Source organism: Astyanax mexicanus, chromosome 9 (assembly GCF_023375975.1).
Source record: "Astyanax mexicanus isolate ESR-SI-001 chromosome 9, AstMex3_surface, whole genome shotgun sequence".
Classification (NCBI taxonomy): domain Eukaryota; kingdom Metazoa; phylum Chordata; class Actinopteri; order Characiformes; family Acestrorhamphidae; genus Astyanax; species Astyanax mexicanus.
Window position 1 is genome coordinate 20,514,132 of NC_064416.1, and position 22,922 is coordinate 20,537,053.

At 36.5% G+C, this 22,922-nt stretch overlaps 1 protein-coding gene across 1 annotated transcript; it reads right to left on the minus strand.

Annotated features, from left to right (window-relative positions):
- Window positions 1-8,247: 8,247 nt before the first annotated feature.
- On the minus strand, window positions 8,248-21,173 carry mapk12a (mitogen-activated protein kinase 12a). The gene is made up of 12 exons (XM_007250528.4): window positions 20,882-21,173; window positions 16,487-16,616; window positions 16,314-16,372; window positions 15,482-15,593; window positions 15,119-15,148; window positions 14,979-15,026; window positions 14,770-14,884; window positions 13,174-13,245; window positions 12,604-12,683; window positions 11,994-12,072; window positions 11,624-11,797; window positions 8,248-11,000 (listed from the first exon to the last, which is right to left on the minus strand). Exons 1-12 carry the CDS (start codon window positions 20,998-21,000, stop codon window positions 10,927-10,929), a joined length of 1,092 nt encoding a protein of 363 aa, XP_007250590.1. The 5' UTR covers window positions 21,001-21,173; the 3' UTR covers window positions 8,248-10,926.
- Window positions 21,174-22,922: the final 1,749 nt, after the last annotated feature.

The window sequence follows — 22,922 nt, forward strand, 5'->3', positions numbered from 1 at the left end:
AAAGGCAACCCTAAAGACAACCATCCTAAAGCTGCTGTTGTCATTAGAGATGAAAAGTTGGAGATTTAAACCCAAACATACAATCACACTCATCATAAAAAATAAAGAAAAAATAGTTGCACCCAGTAGAAAGTGTTGGACTGCAGTGATATTACCCGGAATACCACAAATGGGTGAAGCTTATGAGATAGAAGCAGTGTGTGAACCAGCATTATCCTGTTGAATAGTGTACTGAAATAGTGGGTGTTCAGAAAAGGTCAGGCAATGCCAAAGGTGATTTGGCATTGTACGAAATTGCACCCTGCACTATGACACTAGACATTTGGGACAAGAGACACATGACAACAAACCGTTACTCTTGGTGCTGACCACAATGCCTCCTCACATGGACGTGTTGGTAAGGACTTATCACTGAAGAGGACCCTCTGCCATTCTCACTGTCAGTCCGTGACAAGTCCGGCACTACCACCCACCAAGCTTTATTCCTGTCGGTTGATTAATTCCTGAAGCTTTTTTTCTGCTCACTTCATAGTTTCGAGATGACACACTGCAGAGAAGGAGGAGAAACAGCCCAAAGATTTTGTGTTTTCCTACTGCTTGGTATTTTTAAATGAGTGTAACTCTCTGGAACACATTTATTTTTCCAACCATGGTACTTAAAATGCATGTCTAACCATGGTCTGCCTACAGCTCCGCAAGGAGCCTTCTGTGGTCCTGGAACTATCGTCTTCTCCCTTCAGCCAGAGGGATCCCAGCTCCTTGATCCACACTGGGGCCTTTACCAGGAACATGTGAGCCTGTGGAATTTCCTCTAGAGCTGTGTACTAAGTCTGGGGACTCCTCCAGATCCACTAAACAGTCTGCAGACACGTGTGGCTCCCTGTGCTTCTGGAGGAAAGAACGAGAGAAAGCAAACAGAGTGAAAGGGACAGGCAGGAAGGGCTATGGGAGTATGAAGCAACACATAAAGAGATAGATTGTACAGATCAGTATTTGACTGCACAGGAGATAATACAGATATTACATAGAAAAAGGGCAGAAACAGTTTAAATGGGATATTCCCAAACACTGTTATAGTAAATAAGCATAAAAGCTCGACACACCTATTGAGATGCTGTGTACTCATTAGTTTATCATACTAATTGATTGGATTGTAGAATATGACTATAAAATCTGTTTTTCTAATTCTAGACACTATCATTAAAAGTTAACCATCTTTGCTAAGGCTACCACAGGATGGTACACAAGCCTCACTATATAATGGAATAAACAATAAATTTTTGTATCAATCTTATGAACAAGTTTCCACTTCATTTTTACAAGCAGAGCCAGGTGTACTGTTTATTAAAAATTACAACACCTTCCTAAAATAATAAAAAATAATTTTTAGTTTTTTTACAGTTATTTTTCTACATTTTTCCGGAAATACAAAAATGTAACAAAGAAAACAGTTGTTACAGCTATTTGATAACTAGCGAGGATTTAAGAGGATATTTTGTCATACAATCAATCATGAAGTAACATCCAGAAACAATCTTAATTCAATATTTTGAAAATATTCATTTAAAAAAACAGAAAACAGTTCATATTAAACAACCACAAATTGAAGAGCATATCTAGATTTCAACATTTATAGATATACATAAATGCAGACCAAAACAATAAATAAAACTCAATAATAAGACTAAACAACCTAACAATATTTATTGCCTGTAGCTTTTATTAATAAGAAGTAAACTTTATACTATAGTAAAAATCGAATCCCTTACCGAGCCCTGAATTTTGGAAATTACAGTAGTTCAGTAAAAGTAGCCGCCATCTTGGAAAGCTATTAATATTGCCAAAGTCACATTTTATTTTGACATAGGTGTAATAAATTAGCTTTTACTCTTGACTAAGACCATTAACAGTGTAGAATCAAATAATCTGAACAACTGAGGGTGTAGGCAATTTTAAAATTCTTAGCTGAACTGTATGTGTTTTATCTTTAGAACTGCATATCTTAATACCTATTTACATAAAAAAGATTCATCTTTACATAATAAAATACAAACTACTAGGAGTATTTGTCTTTAGCCTTTATAGCTGAACATCAGCGAAAAGCGCTGTGCATCTACATAGACAGGTAACTACATATGTTACACACGTTGCATACAGTATTTGGCTGCAACTGAAGAGATGGACATATTTGTTCAAGTTTAAAAATAAATATTTAATTTAACTTAATTATAGTATAACTCTACAGTATTACAGTGACTGTATTCTGTTCTGTATTTCTTGTTATTTCATGTCTAGAATGACCCTAACTGAGCAAGCTAACCAACTGGCCAATATATGTATTTGCTTTCTGAATGGGCCAAATATAAACATATATGGAAGGAAACTGGATGTTGCTAAATGAGGATCCAGAAATACTTTAGCCTTTCTAAGTAAAACTGAAATTTCATTACAAATACTGCATTACAAGTTGGGTACATGTGTTTTAGACGCTTATTTGGACACAACTGCATCCCTGCCTCCAAATGGAAATCTCATTTTACCATGGACCCCTGGGAGTCCCTGGACCCTAGCTTGTGAACAACAGGCAAAGCTACACTAACAGTGCGGTGAGCTTGGTCAAGTTCATTATCACTAAATCAAGAAATAAAAGAAAAAGAAAGCAAAAACTCAATTCACTGAACCACTAGAACTATGCAAAATATGTAAACATACAAGCAAACAAAGCATGATTTATTATCACTTTTTACAACGATTGCTCAACTCAGACTCTACAGCATACAGATGTTGGAAAAAGGGCAGCTTACCACAGTCTGACCACAGAACATACTGTTCTCTGTGAACACTGAGCCACGATAAAGACACACATCTGGAACACTGCAGGAGTTTATTTAGCACTTCAAATAGTGCTCACTCAGCGTTTACAATGCACTCGTTTACTAACACACTTGTTAGTAATACATCCACTGTCCACTAAAGCAGTTCTACTAATAATGATTTCAATTTAAACAGGTTCTGGATAAGATTTCAGTACCACTTTTAAATAAGACTACCCTATAAAGGGGGTAAAAATGGTTTCAAAATTTGTTATTGTTATAAGGGTGTAAATACTTTAAAAACCATGGATAAGCACTGACAACACATTAATACAATGAGCAACAATAACCTGTTTTTTGCCAAATAGGGAAACTATTAGGAAAAATATAGAATATCAATTTAGTTGTTTATTATGTTAACGTAAGCCACATTATTATTTTATCATTACTGGTTGAATAATTAAAATGGGTTGAATGGTTAGACATATTTACAAATATGTTAATATGACTGGTTTAATGGTGACTGGTGAAAAAAAGACCAAGTAAGATCAGTATCTGGACAGACCTGAGATTTGACAGAATCAATTAATTTTAGTTAACTATTTAGCAAATGACAGGCCTCTGCTGTCCTTATTGTTGTTTTTAGGACATGAACAAATTTATTAATTATTAACCATTAATTAACTCATTAACCATACATTTAAAAATCCTTTATTAAAGTAATTTTATTTCAAAGTGGTAACATGATTCCCTTATTATGCTCCATAAATTCTCAAGAGGCAAAGCAGTGATTTTAATTTAATACTTAAAATGCAAAGATTAATGTCAGACAGTTGTTAATTTTGTGTTTTATTTAAACACCAAATTACCACTAAATAGCAGGGATCCCACTGACTGGAAATTGTACAAGACTGTTATTATTGCTATTTAAAATTTAGCAATGATGCAAGAGGATAGTTTATCATCCAATCAATCAGTAGAAACAACCAGAAACAATCTTAATTCTACATTTTAAAAACATTGATTGAAAAAACAGAAAACATTTACCAGCCATAAATTGTAGAGCTTTTGTAAATTTCTTCATTTGTAAATGTAGCTATTTTACTTAATAAAAATACAGACAAAACATTCAACAACTCAGCAATATTTCTTGCCTGTAGCTTTTATTAATAAAAAGTATACTTTATACTATAGTAAAAATCTCATCACTTACCAATTGAGGACCAGCCCTGAACTGTGTAAATTAGTTCAGTGAAAGTAGCTGCCATCTTTGAAAGCTATTAAAATTGCCTAAAATTGCAGTCATATTTTATTTTGACATAGATGTTAAATTAGCCTAAATCACGTTCTTTGCAAAGCCATTATTCTAAAGGCGTAGAATAAACAAATCTGAACAACTGAGGGTGTAGGCAATTTTACCACAGGTGGCAATGCAGCATAATGAGGAGATGATTTGAGGAAAGAAAATATTAATATAGGAAGGTTAAAATACTTTAAAAAAGTCAAGTTTAAATTGACAAAGAATGCTGGATATTTCTGTTCACTGACTGGATAAATTTTATATTTTCTTTTAGACTTGCATACTCCATCCATCTCAACCAGTAAGCACATTACCATCTCCGACCTACTTACTGTTACAGTGTGAGGACAGTTTCGGTATCCAGTCTAGGCCATTCCAGTCATCTTAGAGATCTATTTCTTATTTCCTATTACATTCAACAGGCAAGCAAACTGGCAGCTGGTTGAGGAGGGAGGATGAGGAGTGAAACACCATACGTTCTGCCTGCCGTCAAACTGACAAATGTGTTTTTCCTCACTGTGTACCCCTCTGGACAGAACACTCTCTGACACGCATATGAACTTCACAGATCTCCCCCAGACAGGGGTTAAAAAAGGGACACACGCAGACGTGTGGGGAGGAGTGGGGGGAGTGGGAGGGGTGGCTGAGTCTCTGACTGTGGAGCCAAAGCAATGCAATACTCATTCCTACTGCTCAGAGTAGCTACATAATAAATAATCCAGAATTTGCAACAGGATCCAAAACAGACTTTTAAATCATCCACCAGTGGTTATCAGTCTGTTTCGAGGAATCCGTGCAATGCTCCTTAAATCCTGACTCTGCAGCTTTTTGTACATAATGTCTGTTACAGATAGGGGTGTGCCATATCGTATTATACACAATAATATCGCCAACATTTTTAAATATCATGAACGATATTTTACCCTGAAATTTCGTGCCATATCACCCATCCCTAATTATCACATCAGGATACTACTTTTTTACTGTTTTTTCAAAAGAAAAATGTACACTGTTCTCATTTCCTATTATACTGTATATTTACTACAGACAGATTATATCTGATTATATCAGTATCATTTATTTTACTTTAATTCTGGATATATGGAGATATTTGGAGTACTTATTATTATAAGTATCATGACCTTGTGGATCATTGTCTTCTGTAACAAATCTGATAAAACTCTTGTTTTTTTTTTCATTTTGTAGTAGTGTAGTAGTAGTAGTAGTGCATTCTTGAAATATATATTTTAATTCAGTGTTTTGTTATATCACCATCATATCATGCAAAAATACCATATAATATTGTGATATTATTTTAGGGCCATATTGTCCACCCCTAGTTACAGACATTATCTTCTGCAAAAAATAATGTCCACATTTTTCTTTACAGTCCATTGTGTAAATATCCCGTTCCACCACACCTCAACTGACTGGGGAGGCCATGCACTTAGGAACACCAAACATATTGTCAGGATATATTAAAAAAAAACAGTTTAAGATGACTTTTGCTTTGTAACATGGTGCATTGTTATGCTGTAGCCACTAAAAGATGGGCAAACTGTGCTCATGAAGGGATGGATACACATGGTCAGCAACAACCGTCAAACGATGATAGGTTTTAACGTCCAAAGTGTGCAAACAAAAAATATTCCCACACTATTAACCCACCTCCACCAGTCTGGACTGCTGAAACAGCACTACAACAAGAAGGTTAGGTCAATGGATTCTAAATGATGATGCCAAATTCTTGTTCTATCATAGGCCATCTGACCAAGCTACATTTCTCTAGTCTTCACCTGTTCAGTTTTGAACAGAAGTGGAACCTGATGCTGTTTCCTGCTGTTGTGGCCCATTCACCTTAAAACTGTTCATAAGGTTGTGGTTTGGACTGCTTTGAGCGTCAACACATATGGTCACAGTCAGATCTAGCCACAGATACAGCCAGAACAGCCACTAAACGGATGAGTTTCCATATTACACCATTCTACTGAAACTCTTAAGACTCTTGTCCTCAAAAAACTCTTTTGGCAGACAATGGCCAATGTTTACATATGGCTAGTGCATATCTGTGAGTGCAGATTGTAAAACTTTGAGCAAGAATGATCATATGCTTAGACGTATTAGGAGCAGGGGTGTAGCAGCACATTCTGGGCCCTGCACAGTCTTAATGTCAGTGGGCCCCTATCCATGCCAGTACACAAGGAACGTTAGCAAAAAATCAGGGTTTTCATGGGCCCCTCTCCCTACTCGGGCCCTGGGTAGTCAGGTCCACTTTTCCCCCCACTACCACGCCCATGATTAGGAGATACAGATATCTTCTGCCAGTTCCAAACTAATTGGCAGAAAAACTAACAAACCCCTAAACACAAGTAGATGTGAAATCTCTCTCCTTTCACACGTAGCTTGTTTTGTCTTAACCAAAATAAATAAGAGGCTGTGACCCACAGATTAAACCAAAAGACCAAAATTCGGTTCAGACAAAACAAAAAACAAAACAAAACAAAAAAAACATTGTTTGCAGTGCACAAGCACTTTTGTAAATACTTTGGACTTTCAGAACAGTAACAACAATAAGAGGCAGGCTATCGCAAACCATTAAATAATAGAAGAAGAAAAAAAGGGTTTTCATGAGATCTGCTAAACGTTGTGTGATTCACATGCACCAGAAAGGAGTCAGATTCTGGGATGGCGGCAGAATTCAGAGCAACTCCTGGAAAGCCAATTCATGAAATTGACAACATTCTATAAAGCAATCAGTGTCAACTATAGGAAGATGCAGCCCATGTAGGCGATGGCGACAAAACATAGCAAAGTAGCAGTAAAACCTCAGTAAAACTAAGTATTATTATGACATGTATATTAAAGTTAATGTCTGTTGTATTTTGTTATATTATCCACTACCACTGAAATAACAAAAGTATAATTTAAGTGTGAGTTATCAGGGTTTTGCTTATTTAAATTACATAATGCATAATTTAGCAAAATGAGATTAACTTGATTTTATAATAAATCATTACAGCTCGGAGCTCAGTCTCTGGGTATAAAAAAAAAGTATGAATGCATGTCTATTTTGGCTCAGTTTTTCAGGCACATTATTAAAGTATGTAAGTTCTGCCCTCTTCTGGCCATCTAAAGACATCATCACCGAAATCCATCACCTAAACAGGACAGGAGTTCATCACGGTCATATAAATATAACTAAATGTGTGTCTTTGTTAATGCTTTTTTCCTTTTTACTATACTACACTTGGTATTAAAGGATTAAGGATAATTTTTTTATTTAATATTGAGCCAGTAAGGATCAGAACATTGCGCGCACAAACACACACACATTTAAATTTAAAGCTCTAGATGAGTTACTTTGAAGAAACTTTAAATAATTTAACCTAATGTGTATTTTAATATAGAAATATTTTAAAATACGAATAATGACAAATTAGTAACACTGAGGGTACAAAAACATTGCCTTAATTAACAGTACTTTTGACAGAATATTTAATAACAATAATTAATTAGTTAAGACATTAATAATACATTTTAAACTAATGTCTCAAACATTATTATTTAAAAACATTTAGTAATGTTTAAAAATGATTTAACTAGTGTCAATCAAGAATTAGTTGAGCAAGTCGCAATCAGTTAATCAAGTCTCAAAAATGTGTATTACTGTTCTAAATGCTGTATTTTAGTGACCTTTTTATAAGGGGGTTACCAACAAATCTTATAGCAAGCAATAATACATGTCTAGTTTGCCAGGATACTTTCTTTTAACAGTACACTCCAACATTTGGGAATATAGGGCCAGCCAGATGCCTTTTTAACCTGTCTGTCCATTATTTTTCTTTTCCACATTTTCATATCCACTTTTAGCATAACTTCAGGGTCACGGTAGGTATAGCAGCAATTATTGCATGCTGGGCAGGAATACTCTGGGCACCAGTCCTTTGGAGGACACCACCCACACCCCATTCATTCTCTCACACACTCACACCAAGGGGCAATTTAGCGCAGCCAGGTCACCTACCGATTTTTTTCCACAGTGGAACAGAACCACAATACTTGTAAAAAAATCTGAAATTGGTATGAAATTGATTTACCTATTTTGAAAATGAAAAAGATAGTCATGAAAATAAATATCTTAATAAGGAACATGTTTTAATAGAGATTTGTCAGATACTTGGTCACAACATGGAAAATGTATTTTTAAAAAAGTGGTTTATCAAAGCTACATATATAACTGAACGGATTGTCTCCGGGCATTTTCACACCTGAAAGTCTGGACCGGAGTCAAACCAGGTTCAAGTCTTTTTTACATTGTATATAGTTGGTCCAGTTTGTTTTGGCTTCACACTGCAGTTTAAAGCTGCTGGTTTCTGGTATCTGAGTTGTTCTTCTAATTGAGTTAATTGGGCTCATTTGGTCCACCTGTGTAAATGTACATATTATTTTTTTTAAGTCTAACAAATGTTTGCTGTATATCACAAGCATCTCTTCTCCGGATGTAGAATGGGTGTGTCTAAAAGTGGGTCTAAAAGCTATTATAGCTCCGCCCTTTCTTCAAGTCTGTGTAAGCTAAAACAAAAAGCTAAAAAAAAAAGCACAGCCAGAAAACAACGCAGCTTCTCCTTCTCAAGCCTGTGTGCATTGCCATGGTAATGCAATTTGCCAGTGAGATAGCTGTCAGTCACGCAAATTCATTAGAATATAATTACCATACCCACACAGTTTTCAGAGATGTCTGAAGAGTGCATTTAGCAGATTTTGTGTGCTGTATCATGACTCTTGTTTCTACTGTAACAGTAGATTAACCATTACTTATAAACAGAAATAAAAGGAATCTGAGGGTAATCTGTTGCGCACATACTGCTGTATGATGGAGATGCACTAGGGAATCAGATTCTGGTAGGGAGGCATAATTCGGCATAAATTGTCAAAACGACTGAAATGACAACTGACTGACTTGGCAACATTTTGCAAGGCAGGACACAACCCACGTAGGTGAACCAGAACTAACCCGACCAAATGTATACAATGTAAAAAAACACATGCACGGACCGTGGAGTGAAAATTCAAACTCAAGAGTGTAAACTAGGTTCTTTAAGAGAATCATCAAAACAAAACACATAATCAAATACATTAATTTATGCCAGTGTTCTAATTATCATCTGTTGTATTCAGGTATTAAAATCAAGTTTCGCCTTATGTCTCACACCTTTTTAGCTGGAGCTACAGCAATGAGTGATGCTTCCAAAAATAAAAAAACACTTTTGGCTCTGTATAGAATCATGTTTTTAATATAGGTGAGTAAGTTGGAGAATGCTGTTTACACTCTACACGTTTATACATATCTATGGCTGTGTTCAGACTGCTGTCAAAATGCATTTGTTTTATCAAATCAAATCAAATCAAATGCCAGTTATTTGCAAGTGATCAGGTTGAATTTGTGTATCTGGACATTACAAACGCATCTGCATGGCTTACTGTGGTAATACGATTGTTGTCATAAACTAACCTTTAGAGCTGTTTTTGGGCCCCTGCACTTCCAACGCCCTGGATTTAATGAAGCTGTTGTTTGTTGTTTTGCGAGCGACGCAAATTACATGTTGAAATCTGATCTGAGCATCCAGACTGACACGCATCTGTAAAAATCCGATTACAATTGCATTTTAAACCACCTTCAACTGTGGTCTGGACAAGATTAGATAAAATCTGATTTCATGTGGTTTCAGTATGTGCAGACTATCAAAAATCAATCTGCATACAATCAAGTTATTCCAAAAATCGTATTTACGCTGGCAGTTTTTAGACTGCCAATGTGGTTTGGATCCAACCGGCCAAAATCAGATTTCATGTGGTTTCTGGCTGACCGGACTGTCAGAAATCTTTCTAGATACAATTAAGGTCTGAAAAAAAAAAGGAAAATCAGAAATCAAAAATCGATCTGGGTATAAACTAGATATGCCAAAATAGGATTTCACCTAGCTCCCAGCTGTCCAGACTGTCAGAAATCTATCTAGATAGAATTAAGATATTCCAAAAATCGGCTGTGGGCTTCAGACTGCCAACGTTGTTTGGATCCAACCTGCCAAAATTGGATTTCATGATGTTTCTGGCTGACCAGACAATACAAAAATAAATGTGGGTACAATCTCGATATGCCACAAATAGAATTTTTGCTGGCAGTCTAGAGACAGCCAATGTGGTTTGGATCTGATTAGTTAAAATCAGATTTCATGTGGTTTCTGGCTGACCAGACTACCAAAATTCAATCAAGATACAATTTAGACATTCCAAAAAATGTATCTGTGCTTGCAATCTTAACATAGCCAATGTGGTTTGGAACGGATTTGCAAAAATCTAATTTTATGTCAATTCTGACTGTCCAGACTATGAACTATCAATCAACCTTGACATGCCAAAACTCAGATTTGGGCTGGCAGTCTGAACATAGCCAAATACAATTATGTTTTTTTTTTTTTTTTTTAAACAAAATTGGTTCTTCTATTGAATTATTTAAACAACCCTTTGTAGCACCTTAGTTTTTAAGCGTGTTTTCTAAAATCAACAAGCAGTATCATTACACAGTGATTCATCCTTACATTCTTATTAGGTACCTGTACCTGAGCAATAAAGGCATGTGGAGATGATGATCACCATGAGTATTAACCACAACAGCAGAACATGCTGGACAACAGAAGTAAACAAAGCACACATATGGCTTATTCCTTACATGCAGACATACAGTAGCACACAGACAGCGCAAAGGCACATTCGGTCGAAGACGGGGAGGAGTTAAAGGTGCAACAGTTCTGATCAGAGGGACGTCTCCTTTGGCTCAGGCCCTACTGGTGGAGGCTTGAAGGTAAGAATCTCGTTGAATGTGTGTCCTGGAATGAAGGAGAGAAGGAGAGAGAGTGGGAGGGAAAGGTGGTAATAGAGAGAGGGGAAGGGAGGGAGGATTACAATGTAATCACTAAGTACATGCTGACCAGGTACAAATGTTACAACAGGGTCGTACTTCTCTTATCTGCGTCAGAGATAAGGACCACAGCAACGAGATTTAAGCAGCACAATGTAAAAGCAAGTCCTATTTTTTGCCTGCATTAAAAAAATCTCTTACAAAAAAAATAATTTACACAATGTTATTTTACTTCAAACGTAATGGGTGAATCTATGTTTGGTGTCCAAAGTCTACTTCTTTAGTTTTGCAATTTCATATGCAGATTCTGATGTCTGAAGTGAAGCATATTGTTACTATCACATAAAAACATTGTTTTTTCTTCAAAATATCAAACTCAGAGGAAAAGGAAAAAAAAAATGAAACTTAATGTAAAATGATGTTATTGCCAAGAGCCACTTTGGATCAATTTTGGTGGTAATCAGGAAGTTTGGACACAACGTAAAAATGTGCTGTCAACTTATCTGTACCCCCCAGTACAAAAGTACAACAACAATCTTCAGACACAAAAAGCATGCTTTTGCATATGTGCACTAAAACCCTGTTGCATACTTTTCCACTGGGCCAGAGACTGCTCTGCGTTGTCCAGAGTGTGGTCATAAGGCAGGGCCTCAGTCTCCTCCTCGGGTTCACGGAACTCAGCAAAGTAGGGCAGAGCCAAGCCTTCAGCTGCCCTTATCCTGCTGTCTGGGTCTAGCAGCAGCATCGATTCCAGCACAGTGATTGCTGCAAGCAACACAGAACACACACACTTATCATAGTTCTTGTTCTCTTAAAATAGCAGGGCTTAAAAACATAAGTCCACTTTAGAAGTATTACTTCTAAGACACTATGACGCACTATGCATTTGAAGTGCTCAGAGCATTGATCTGTAATGTGCAGAGAACTACAGTTTCAAATACTTTCATACTGGCGTTTTTACCTTGAGGATTGACACCCGGCATCAAAGCCTGAAGATCTTTCTTTTTAAGCTTCGGCATCCGCTGGATGTAATTTTTAGCCTGAAAGAAGTGAAAGAAGTTTAGAATAGTCCAGATCCGTCTAGTATTAGATGTGTAGTTTTAGGGAAAAAGAGCCTTTCTGTAAAAATTTCACCATTAAAGTTGTATTTTTTTAGGGATGCACTGAATATTTGACAACCAAACTTTTTTTTCCCACAAGAAAATGGTAAAAAAAAAATAATAATAATAAGTCTTGTTTTTTGCCCAAAACGTGGAAAGACAGAATAATTTAGACAGACCTATGATTAATTTATGACTAATTTACTTGAAATCATGTTGCAGTGTTTTCTCTTAGGGTTGTTTTCAGCACACCTCCACGCTGCATGCATTATCAGATCACTGCTGCGTACAGAGTCAGCAGGAAGAGATGACAAACAGCAGGTAATCTTCTTCATCCCATTCAACTGCACAACCAAAGCATTTTAACTTTTACAGTTAAATTAACTGTTGTTTTTATCAATATGCCTTTAAGATTGATAATATATACAGTTAGTGCAAGTGGGCTTGTGAATGGAGTAACGAGTGTCTCACGTCCTGAGATTGCAGTTTGGAGATAAACTCCTGTGTGGGTGTTCCAGTGATCTTCATGATTTCTGTCAGCTGATCCAGGTCTGATGAAAGCAGGTCAAGGGTCAAGAGATACTAGAAATGATCTAGCCGTGTAGCATCATGTGACAGTAGAAATACTAAGCAAATCACAAAAACAAGCTTTCAGTTAAAACAGTAATATCAGACAATGGGGCAAAATACACTAAATCGGTATTTGATATTGGGACACCTGCTCATTTATTGTTTTGTCTAAAATAAAGGGTATTAACTTTATACCATCCCCAACTCCCCAACTTATCCTAAATTAACAGTTTAATGCTGGGGGGTTTATACTCCTTTAGGTTCCAGGAATTATACACGGTGCCAACAGGTTCTAGTTTATCTGCTCCAGAGAGTCATATTGTATTGGCAATATTTCTCTACAGGGACAAAACAAGCTGTGTATGTAAATATAAATAATTTAAAATATTTGAATTATTGAAATATAATAAAATAGTGTTTTATATTAATGTTTATTGTCTCTTATGATAAATCTGTTAAACAGAAGGATACGATCGTTCCCTTTGAACAGCGGTTTTCCCATCAGCATTTCTGCCATGATACAGCCAACAGACCAAATGTCCACTGAGAAGAAAAAGACAGACAGGAAAAAAAAAATTAAAGACAGTTAAGGCTTTTTAGACACTATACCATATTCAAAAACTACAAAAAAACATCATAAAATCATAAAGAAGATAATTTCAAAAGATCTGCAGAATTTTGGATACTCCAAATATTTACATGCAAGAACACATTTCAGAGGTAATTTAAGCCTAATAATTTGTTGTGGTACATTTATTGTTGTGCTGTATTTGTTTATACATTAAATGGCTAATTAGATGTTCAGGTGGGCCATGAAATGTGTGGTGGTGTATTAGACTGACCTGAACTAATTCATCTGTCCAAATGCATTGTTCCAGATTTCATTAGAATCAACAAGGTGTTTTTTTTAGAGAACATGAGACGACCCCCAACCTAGCCACTATTGAAATGCTGTGGCAGAACTTGAAACGCACAGTTCATGCCTGAAGGCATTCAAACTTCACTAAACTAAAGCAGTTCTGCAAGAAGGAGTAGGCCAGCATTCCTCCACAGCATTGTGTGAAAATAATCAATGGCTACAGAGAGCACTTGGTTGCAGTAATAGCTGTTATGGGGGTGTAACCTGCTATTAAAAAGAATAAAAATAAAATAAAATGTCAATCACATTTTTTTGCCAGTTCCACTTCAGGGCTACTTCATTATATTAGTATTGCCAGGTTAGGAGGGTGATTTTGAGTGTTTTACTAATTTTAAGAAAACGTAAAATCAGCTAAGGATAATTCAAGGATAATCAGTTAAGGATACTGCATTTCCATAGACCCCCGGTGACAGAAAAATTCAGCCACAGAGAGAATAGGGCTGTGTTGGCCATAAAATTGTGATGCATATCACTATCAAGGGGGTTGATTCATTACATTAAAATCTATGGCAATGCTGTAATTTATGCGATAGATAGGCTTAATGTAGGACATAGTTGGACCAAAAAGAAAGTGTTGAATTGCAATGTTATTTAGAAGGAAGATAAAAGGTTACTAGTAAAATAAATGATAAAAAATATATATATTTAGCTACAAAAACTGACATAGTGCCTCTAATTATGGGATGGGTTGACCATGTTTGCTAACACAACATGAAAAACATCTCAACATGGAATTAAAGGGGTTCTTTATAGTGTCCTGTGAAAATCTGTCTCATGCAGATTCAAATATATTCACACAGTTCCTGCAAATTTTGTGGTTAGAGTGTGATTTTGCAGTGTGACGTGACATGCCATTTCTCTCAGTGCTGACCGAAAACAAAAGAGGTAGATGTAGACAGAAAACCTGTAACTACTGCTTTTTATAGCAAATATGCATCAACAAATTAAATCAGAAGTCTATTACCCAAAGTAAAAAGTTCAACACTGAGTTAGAGTAGTTGAAGCAGGCCTTGTGATTCATGTCTCGTCTGACGTCAGTCTAAAGGTCTTCAGAAAACTTCCATCTTACACATTACAATCAGAGCATCAGATCAATTTCTGAAGAGGCCAAAGCCCATTATCTTCACAGCCACAACCACGTGACTCACCGGTCTGTGTGTAGTGCATCCAGCTCAGGATGACCTCAGGGGCTCTGTACCAGCGTGTGACCACATACCCAGTCATCTCACTATCTGCCTGCCGGGCCAGACCAAAATCCAGGATCTTGGAAAAAGAACATCTAATTAACAATTAATGGTTTACATACAGGTCAGATCCAAAACAGATCTAACTGCTGTATAATCATAATAAGAACTACCTTAAGCTCACATTCTTCATTGATGGCGAGATTGCCTGGCTTGAGGTCCTGCAAGATACAACTATCAGCAATAAACAAAACATGAATTATCTATTTGATTATATCACATATACTGGATTATCAAAAAACAAGCAGCTTACCCTGTGAATGATACCAGCAGCATGGATATACTGGAAACAAGATATAAATATTACACAAGTGTGTATTTGAACAAGACACCTAGGGGTGAGCCTATAGGCTATTGGTGGGTGATATGGTCCTAAAATACAATATTACATGGGAATTTAACAAAATAAAAAAAGTTACATAAAGTTTACACATAAACTGTAAACATAAAGTTACACAAAAACACACTTAAAGCTTAACAGTAAATAGCAAACAAAAAAACAAATACAACAAATTACAAAATTAATACATTATATTGATATTATCGTATTCTATACAATACTATTGAGCATACCCCTACTTCACTTAGACAGTAGATATATGTTTAAGATGCATACCTTGAGCCCTCTCAACATTTGATACACCAAATACTGAACTCTGTCCTCTGTAAGTCGCTCCATTTTCATCAGTTTACCAAGATCAGTACCCATAAAGGGCATCACCAGGTAGCTGCGAAAGAAAAAGATATGGGTATGAACATAAAACAGTACAATATTTACATCTCTGAATATTAGTTAGTATATATGTGGCTAAATCGCTTGCTTGGTAAGTCACATGCTAAAAGTGAACTACCTGCTACTAAATGTTGCGCAATAAGCATAATTAAAACTGAGGATGCTTCGATGTTCTAAAACAGTGCCTATATCCAAATGATTTCCCCTAATAGTGATACATTAGAGGCTAGGTAAGAGTAGAGAGGACAGTGGGTGGACACAGGGTTTAAAAACTCCAGCAGCACTGCTGTATCTGATCCACTCATACCTGCACAACACACACTAACACACCACCACCATGTCAGTGTGTCTGATGTGCTGATCCAAATAATATCTGCTCTGTGGTGGTTCTTTGGGGGCTTAACCATTGAAGAACAGGGTAAGAAGAGAATAATAAAGTATGCAGAGAAACAGATTGACTAAATTCTGTTATTAAAGAACTACAAATTAACTACAAGAAAGTCATGTAATGCTTGATCGGGCTATCTCTTAAAACAGCTATGCTTCTGATATCAATCTATGTCTCTACTTAAAAGATGTCTCAAGGACCATGTTTCATAAATAATATAACTGGTGCCTGATGCTATGAGTGTACTTTGGGCTTTCAGACTACACAAGACAAACCAAACAAGATACAACAAGCATAATTAAACAGAAAAGGCAGATCATAGCTTACAAGTCCTGGAATCTGTCCAGTGACAGGTCTGCAGTGAACACGTTCAAGAGTCCAATAACCTATAGCAAGCAGAACAAAGAGAAACAGGTTTATAGGATTCAAATAGGCAGCTATTAAAGGAAAACACAAAGAAATGGCATGCTGTGTGTGAGGTGATGCTTTGTGCTATTTACATTGTCATGCTTCATGTGTTTGAGCAATCTGAGCTCTCTGAAGGCCCTCTTGGCAAAAAGTTCTGACTGGAATGGTCGATGGAGTTTCTTGATGGCCACCTTTGTCCCAGTCCTGCAGTCCAGAGCATAACTACAGAAAGAACATTTCATTGCATCATAAAAGTGGCATTCATTACTGAAATTATATCAACCATTTATTATTACATGCTTTAATGACGTAATGCCTGTCTGACTGCATTCTTTTAAGGTTTAAATGTATTAAAAGAAGGCATATATAAGTAGTACCATACACACACACACACACACACATACATACAAATATATATATATATATATATATATGTGTGTGTGAATAATTCTTATTCACAAATATGGTATGCTTAAGATTATACTTTTTTTTTATAATATTTATTTTTGTGATTTATGGGGGAGGGGGTCTTCTAAGTTCTGTTAACAAAGCAATTGTGACATTACAGAGTATTTTTCATTATCACTGTTTACAAAAACTCCCATTAAGCAAGCACCTTTATAAACACATTTAAAAAAAATAATAATTATGGAAATTAATAAACATGGTCGCAACACATGACATTTTGTAAGGCTACATCCAGTTCACCTGGATAAAAAAAAAACTGACCCATATACATTTTGCTACTTTATTTCCTGTTACACAGTTTTAAACTGCAGGCACAGCCCATTATTTGGAAAACACAGGCTCTGTTGAAAACCCAAAGAGAACAAGAAATATTCAGCTTGCCATCAAGGCCAACAACCAAGGAATAGACTGTACAAGACCTGTGACCAGAAAGACAGCCTGAAAATAAAGTGTATGTTATGTGTTTAAGTTTTTTACGCAACAAAATTTTATGCCCATATGAAACTTGTATGGGTAGTCATATAAACATTATTTGGCAAGGCCATCTGGGTTCTTGTAACACATGTAAAAACTCACTCATAGCCTTTGCCCACACAGAACCCACCCATATGAACCCAACATCAGCATGTTGGCTGGGCAGCTTGAATAATCTCCTCACAAGCCTCTATCAATTATAAAATACCCAATGAAAAGTGACTAACACCCTTGTACAAAGTACGGGACTAGGGACCTTTACTATACACCTGATGATGACCGGGATGACCTGTGTGGTAGCTGTGTTTATGCTCCTGAGTCTGTATCATCAAACTGAACTGATTTAGTGTGAGTATCAGACTAGAATGAATCAACTGACATCAATCAGAACATGACCTCTTTTATCTGACTGCAATCAAATCCTGACAGCAGTGTTTCTACATCAGGTGTAAAACCTTTAGAAACTGTTATTGCAAGAAAGGGTGACAAAACCTGAAACACTGGGTGACAACAATGTTGACTACTATTACAAAGCAATTAAACCAGTAACACATGGAAAATGTCCAGTCAAAATGGTGAAATAGTCAAGGACTCTTGCTGAAAAACAGCATGGCCCACTTAACCAGCTAAGAATTTAACCAGGGTATGTTATTTTAAGTTTGAAGGTTTAGCTGGTCTACAAGCATGAGCAACTTATCAAACATGCTAGATAAGCAGTATGACCAAGCTTGACTATGCTGGCTGACCATCATAACCAAGCTGATCAAATATACCATTACCAGCAAAACCAAGCTGGTTGATCAGCAAGAACAGAAGGGATACAACACATTTTGTTACTAACTAATTTATATACTGTTCCAAAGGTCAACAATGTCCTCCATTTCTACTTACTGTACATACATTACATTGAAAATGTATTATGCTACGCACTGTGCTGGTCAAAAGATGGTTAACTTGCATTAATTAATCTGGTTACCAATTTTAGCAACAAACACTATTTCATCTAAAATCAGATACCAGCAAAAGATAGTCTTGAGTTGGATGTTTCAACAGGATGTTCAATCCATGTTTTGGGAAATCTTTACCTAGTGTTTAGGCATTTAAATGTTTCTCTACAGCTTGAGCTTTTTGTGTTTACATTCCACTACTGTCCATGGTAAGTTTTATACAAGCTTTTTTTTTTAAAAAAAAGAACTTATGTTAAATTAAATTCTTCTACATAGCAGAATCTTCAAACCTTTATATTGTATTTTGACTGGCAGAGATCTATAGTCACGAAGTAGGAATACTTCGCTACTGTACTATAGTACTAAAACGCCTTGGAATCATCCCAAACCCATATTATTACTAAAGTCAGAGCAGTAGATGCTCTGCACTGTCCCATCCCATGAACATTTCTAAACCTTACATTTTTATATCTAACAAATTCCTAATATTTAGTTTTATATTGGAAGTTTTTCTCATGTATAATTGGCTGGTAAGTCTTCTGGTAGAACTGACTGTTCACTTGCTGTCAGGCAGGTACCACTGTAACTGAGAATTATTCTGTTCTGCCTTTCATTCTGCTAACATTTTACTGCTTTCTGTAATAACTACATAACACAATACGTGTATGTTTAGTTTCTGTACTTGAGTAGTACATTTTAAAATAACTAGAACTATTTGCACTGCTTAAGTACAAAAAATGTTAAATACATTAGCATTAAACATGTAAGGAGAAATTCAGTGTGAAATGTACTTGGGATGTAGTGAAACATAATAAATAGTACAAACCTTTGTTGAATAGTCCACTTCTGGTTTCCCACAGCATTCTGAAATGCAGCGCTTTTAGCTAATGCTCCCAGCAGACTTACAATGCTAGCATTTGGGGCATAGTGTTGCCCATGCAAAAAAAGTCACTATTTTTACACAATTAAAAAAGACTGTATATCATGTTGCCATACTAAAATTAAGTCACAATGGTCTGGGTGGTACGCTGTGCTACACCAAAAAGAGTCCTTGGGCAAGACTCCTAACACTACATTAGCCCACCTCTGTACTAGGAATAACCTATGGATAAGAGCATAAGCTAAATGTAATAAATGTAAAAAGTAGACTGATATGCAGAAACGAATATGTAGGATATGAGAATTCATTTAGTGAAAATATCTCCATAATAGATAAAGTGTAGTGCTTAAAGAACACTTAGGCTTCTACTCAAGTCACTTTTTTTAAAAAGCGCACTTGCAATTTGTGTAATTTCTGGGTCTCTAGTACTTTATACATGTCTGTAGACTGGTCACTAAGGAAATTTTAACCAAAATAACAAGTAACCCAGGTGTGGGTAGCCCAACTGGGAAGAAGAATACATGCTAGAGGTGGGCGGATCGATCCGAATATCAATAATATCAATACCAACGCTGGTATTGAGCAATACTCGTGTAAAAATATCGATATTCAAGCTTTTTTCTCTGCCGCACGCACTGACTGCTTCGCACGAGATTCACCACAGTCTACTCTCTGGTCTCTTGTTGTTGCACATGCGTCACATGGCTCAGCAAAGCCAGCCAAACCGCCACGCAGGTAGGCTCAGCCTGGCCCCGCCCACTCAGCGCTCTCCTCGAGTCGACACGCCTCTACCTCAGGAGATTTGTGTTGAGTGATATTTTTTTACACTGTTTATTTAAGAAAAACTTGCATTTGAATTGCACTGAAAGGAAGACAATTCCTTATTTTTTATTGTTTTTCCAAATGACAATTCTATTAAAAAAAGAAACAAAGAAACAAAGAACTAGAAAAGATGTCTAGTGAGGGGAGAATTTTTATTTTATTTATTTATTTTTTTTTATTTTATATTTAAACTTTGTTTTGTTACTGTTCCATTGTTTTTAAACAAAAAATGTTGATTGTGATACTAAAGTATTTTGTTATCACTTACAATGTTTGGTGAAATTATATCCTAGGTTTTTGGATCATTTGGATCTATAAAGCTTAAATATTAAAAAGTATCGGTATCAGTATCGATATCGGCAATACTGGCCCTGCGTTTACTTGGTATCGGATCGATACCAAAATTCCCGGTATCGCCCACCTCTAATACATGCCTACAGGTTGCATGACGGATGAATCTACCACAAATGGTTGTTAGTGATTGGCCAATCAATTTTAACCCCTCCTGTTTTTATCTAGCCCACCTACCCCATGTTTCACCCATACATGAGCCACTTAGCCCTGTAAAGACCTGGCAACCCTGAAACAGGAGAAGTTTTTAAAGGCCAGTAATCTTTCTGTGTCCTGTTTACGTTCTGGCTGAGTTGAGTCTGGACTGTCAGCTCAACTGGGTTGTCGTGACCTCGCCTAAAACCTCCTGAATCGAAACAGGAAATAAGTGCAGGGCACTGCTGCTACACAGAGCCATAAATACCACGCTGCTCTACAGCTTCAACACGCAGTCAACAAGCCCTCACAGCACGACCACCACCCTCTTCTACCGCTGTAAACGGTAACAGAGCTAATACCCGCCTGTCTGTAGGCCATCTCACCGTGTCCTCCGGAGAAACACTCACCATACTGTACCGTACGCCCCCGTCCCCACCTGCCGCAGGTCCCGGTAGCGCTCAGGTACTTCCCACACGGTCTTATTCACCTCCTGCCGGTAATAGCCAGGTCTGGAGCGGCTGGTCATCCTTCTGATAAAGTGCTGCTTCCCAACAAGCGCCGGTCTCTCAGTCTCAACGCCGTGATTTTCAGCAGGAACACACCTTCAGTCCGCCTGAGTACCTGAGCAGCTCTAAACAAGCCGCTCCCAGCAGCAGCGGAGCACAGCACAGCTCTGCACAGTCACACTGGCGAACACGTCACTGTGAGCAGAAACCAGTACACTGAGCTTAAGGCCAGAGACTTTCCCCATTCACTAACACTAGGGCTGGACCAGACTCCTTATACATACATAGTATTCACATGCTAATACATATATACTTATAGACAAAAATAAACGTGAACATACACATTGAACAAAATCAAATAAATATATAAATATATGTTTATGAAAGAGATGTGTGTTTATAAAATAGGTAAATATTAATCATTTTGTCTATATAATTTTCATCCTTTTTTGTCCGTTTTTTGGGGGGGGGAGGGCTTTTAATTTGTGTATGTATGTACAATGTATATAATGTAATATAAATAAATGTTATTAATAATAATATAAAAATAATATAATTTATGTATCTAAGATACATATCTTACAGTTTTGTTTTAAATTTGTTTTAATATTGCATACCATTAATATTGCGTAATTTTACATAATCTTTCAACATAAGTTTTTAGTAATAATTATAGAAAAAATTACTTTTTATTGCAAACTGGTTTTCACTTTGGTAATTATACGTATTGCAATTGTTTTATAATAATTTAAACAGCCAAAGATTAAGTCTATGACTAATCTAATCCAATCTAATCTAGTTTAATCAGACAATCATGTAGCAGTGATGCAGCGCAGTGTATGACCTGCGGCTATAGACTGTTGATCTCCAGGATTTTCCAGCAAAACAGTGTATAGAATTTACCAGACTGATTTACCGGAGGAAAACACAGTCAAGAATCTTAAAGACTTTTCCAACATCGTTTTGAATCCATGTCAAGAAGAGGACTAATAACTGTAGTGGTTTTAAAGAGATTAAAGGACAACAAAGTCAAAGGGAAATCAATACTTCAGTATTGATCGACCCATTCCTACCTTTCAAGTTATTTTGATCAAAAGAACACAGATGACAATCCTCTCTCTGTTTCTTGCAGTTGCTCTTTTCTTAGCCTTTTTAAAACCCATGTTGTGCTCTAGGAGGCCTGTAGTAACATGTTTCCAACTCGCAGGCCTCTGGGCACAGACATTCCTCTCTATACTAAATAAGGACTACCTTCAATGAGTCTTACCAAAAGTGCTTTAACAGCATTTAAAAAGGCTTTTCCTTTAGGACGAAGGGAGAACCAGTACAGGGATTTCATTTGTTCCATTTAAAATGTAGACCACTGCAACATTATACCTATGAAGGAAACACTATGCTACCATAGAAAACGTAAACTAACTCAACTAACTATTCAAACGTAAAACATCATTATTTTACAGGACTTTATGTGTATTTGGCCACAGCTGCATACATGTCATACATTACAAGAATATTACACTCAAACAGAAGAAAAATGTCGTTTTTGATTGGGGAAGAAGAAAGCCTTGCCACAATTGTGAAATACGTAATTAAACTTAATAACTGGTTGTGTCACCTTCAGCAGCCACAGCTGCAACCATATTCTTCCTTTAAGTAAACGTGTGGCAGATATTCTCCTGCAGCAAATAACGGTAAAGAGGAAGAGCAGAATTAATGTGTTTTTTTTTCAGTTGTGGCAAGCATTCCAGGGCTGGAAGCTTTACATTATCTTGACTGAAATCAACACTATCACCACCATATTTGACATGTTGGTTACTTTTTTTATAGAACGTTGTGTTTGCTTTGCACCAAATTTAACAGGAACTAGTTAATATGAAGCATAGTCAGAACAAGGTAGTATGAAGCACAGATAGCACAGTCATTGTGAAGGATTGTTACTGCC

Coding starts and splice junctions, on each gene's coding strand:
- mapk12a (XM_007250528.4), bottom strand. CDS start 21,000: ATGACCAGCCGCTCCAGACCTGGCTATTACCGGCAGGAGGTGAATAAG. Junction 16,373..16,486: donor AACACATGAAGCATGACAAT/GTAAATAGCACA, acceptor TGCTTGCTATAG/GTTATTGGACTCTTGAACGT. Junction 15,149..15,481: donor AAATGTTGAGAGGGCTCAAG/GTATGCATCTTA, acceptor TCTTGTTTCCAG/TATATCCATGCTGCTGGTAT.